The sequence below is a fragment of the Drosophila ficusphila genome, unplaced genomic scaffold (genome assembly GCF_018152265.1).
Source record: "Drosophila ficusphila isolate 14025-0441.05 unplaced genomic scaffold, ASM1815226v1 contig_197, whole genome shotgun sequence".
Lineage (NCBI taxonomy): Eukaryota > Metazoa > Arthropoda > Insecta > Diptera > Drosophilidae > Drosophila > Drosophila ficusphila.
The window spans coordinates 8,845,612-8,848,281 of record NW_025064091.1 but is presented as its reverse complement, the minus strand read 5'-3'; the positions used below and the strand labels follow the sequence as shown (position 1 = coordinate 8,848,281).

The 2,670-nt window shown below is 42.4% G+C and overlaps 1 protein-coding gene across 1 annotated transcript; it reads left to right on the top strand.

Annotated features, from left to right (window-relative positions):
• On the top strand, positions 1-2,343 carry LOC108091145. Its single transcript, XM_017190181.1, has one exon. It carries the CDS (start codon positions 58-60, stop codon positions 2,212-2,214), a length of 2,157 nt encoding a protein of 718 aa, XP_017045670.1. The 5' UTR covers positions 1-57; the 3' UTR covers positions 2,215-2,343.
• The last annotated feature ends 327 nt before the right edge of the window (positions 2,344-2,670 follow it).

Genomic DNA, 2,670 nt, shown 5'->3' with positions numbered 1-2,670 from the left:
CGGCCAAGTAACTTCCAAAAATAATAATATTTATATATTTTTTTTACCATATCTACGATGAATTGCGTGATGTGCGATGTGGTGACCATATCGCCCTATTCCCAGGAGGGTTCCTTTAGCGTTTGCGTCTGCACCAGAGAGCATTACCAATGTCTTTGCTGTGACGAGGATTTGAGGAGCCGATGTGGTATTTGTGCTGAGAAGACCCGCTTGATCTACGTCGACTTGAGATTCGCCACCGAGGAAACTGAAGTGGCCAGCACGAGCAACTCCTCTCCAGCTTCCGATTTGGAATATTCGAACCTTGAAACGGGAAGAACCTTCAACACCCTTACGCTGAGTAAGAACTCTAACAAATGGAACAATCATTGCGACCAATCAACTTATAGAAGCCGTCGATCCAAATCGGTGGTCACTGTGGAATGCCAAACCGATTCGGCTCAAATGCGGAGTAACTCAGTGGGAAGAGCTAGACAGTGGCATCCAGAATTTCCCCAGGCCGAAACATATCTAAAGTCAGAGGAGGATCATTATGAAGAGCCAGGGCCACGTATGAAAAGACTCCTTCAGGAAGAGTCCAACAAGAATGATTTTCTGAAGAGCCCTTTGAAATATATAAATAATTTGGAACAAATGCTTTTAAAAATAGATAAGCAAATCAAAGAAATTAATTATGCAGAATGGAACAATACTAGAAAAGCTGCAGATACTGAAGTTCAGAGCTCTAAAGAGTCAAACAGAAGTACTTATAACGACTTGGAACAATCGAAACCTGAAGAGTTACAAACTTGTAAGGAAGATAATTTAGAGGAAGATAGTTTAGAGGAAGATAATTCAGAGGAAGTTATATCAGTATGCCATACCGCCACAAATGAGAACGTTTGTCTTAATAGATTAGAAAACTCCAATAAGAAGACAACTGTGAAGTATTTAGATGAATACACGGCTGAAGAACAGCGTTTACTTATAGGATATCCCTATAAAATAAGGAGTTCGGAAAGTTCGGAATACTCAGCTGTTTCAACGGATAATACCAGCGAAAAGGAAGCAGAATACCCGGAAGAAATCACACCTTCATCAAGATTCTCACAGAATACCCATGTAAGGCCCAGAGTTAATGAAATTCAGCCGAATACAACGGAAAATAAAGGTGTAGTTCTGCGTTTTCCGAGTCAAAAGGAGGGACCAACCCTATATTACAGAGATAATCCTGATACGAGGAGAAGTTGCGATGATAAGCAGAACACCAAACAAGTTCCAACACCCAAGGATCCAAGATCACATCAAGCAGAAGCACATCATCAAACAGAAGACAAAGATATAGGTAACTTTGTGTATTTCACCGCCGAACAGAAAGATCCAGCATATGGAAGTTTGACCCTATCGAAACCTCTGGAATTACTCACCTCGGAGCCCCGAAAACTGAATCCAAGTGTCCTGGGAAATCAGATTTCGCTGGTGCGACGTGCTCGATTCGCTGGCCAAAATCCATTATCGTGGCACTCCGAAAAGGTGCCGTGTCCGAAGAATTTCGTCACCGATCTCGTGGCCTCCAAAATGGAAATAGGCAAAGTGGTGCTACCAGTCGTCATGAACACAACCGATCCATTGACTAAGTGCCCAGATCCAAGTTGCAGGGAAGTTCTCTATTTGTGGAGTATCAACAATCACTTGGTGTCTTATCATCGCAATTGGCTCGTGGATGTTTTGGAGTTGAATCAACCGAGGACCTTCTACTTCGATTTGGTTAAAACGAACCGTAAGATGAGATGCCATGCTGTTTTGCAACTGCGGAATGTGATCGAGAGCCAGGGATTCGTGGAGCAACAGAATCTTTTGCCTGTCATGATAATGAGTATGCAGGTTCCCATGAAGGACATTGGGGAAAATGGCGGACTGGATCAGCGATTGACCCTCGTCTGGGCCTCCACTCTCCTCTCGGATTCTCTGCCCCTGAAGATCAACCTCACTTTGTGGCCCAAGGCCGGGAATTCCCCCGAGAGCATCGTGTCCTTCACAGGAAGTCCTTACGATTTTCGGCAGTCCTGGCGCCCCATCAAGTTGATCAAAAGTGGCAGAGTTATTATTTTGACTGACGAGCAAGTGGATAATTTAACCTACAATGGAAAGGATTTGGTGGGCATTCAGTTTTTTACCATGATGGGAGTTCCCAAAGCAGATGTTAATGATCCCAAGCCATCGAACTCTGATTAAGAAGTCCAGAGAACCAGTACAACAACGCAAATTTTTATGTTTATACTGCTGAGTACTTTACCATCATTGGTTACAAGTATTTTGTACAGAAGCTAGTGGAAATTAAATGTTACAACTTTCTTTCAATCTAAACAATGTTTGTTCCTAGTTTTATTAATTGCAATATTAATACCATATATTTCATTGAAGAACTGTCACTGTTTTTCAATGGTTACAATATGTTTACTCCCTGTTTTAAGCATTCGCTGTCGTCAAATCGAATTGGCTCCTTTTTAGGTGCTGCTTTCGCATTTTTCGCGTTGGTTCTTTGGTGGGAAATTAGGAAAGTGGGAAACAGGACTGGATGATGCGGCCAGGACGAAACAGGCGGGAGAATAGATCTAAGGAAAGCGACACTCAATTTGCGAAATGCAATAAATTGAATGAAAAGTGTGAAAATGAAGAGGAGTCATCAGC

Coding starts and splice junctions, on each gene's coding strand:
- LOC108091145 (XM_017190181.1), top strand. CDS start 58: ATGAATTGCGTGATGTGCGATGTGGTGACCATATCGCCCTATTCCCAG.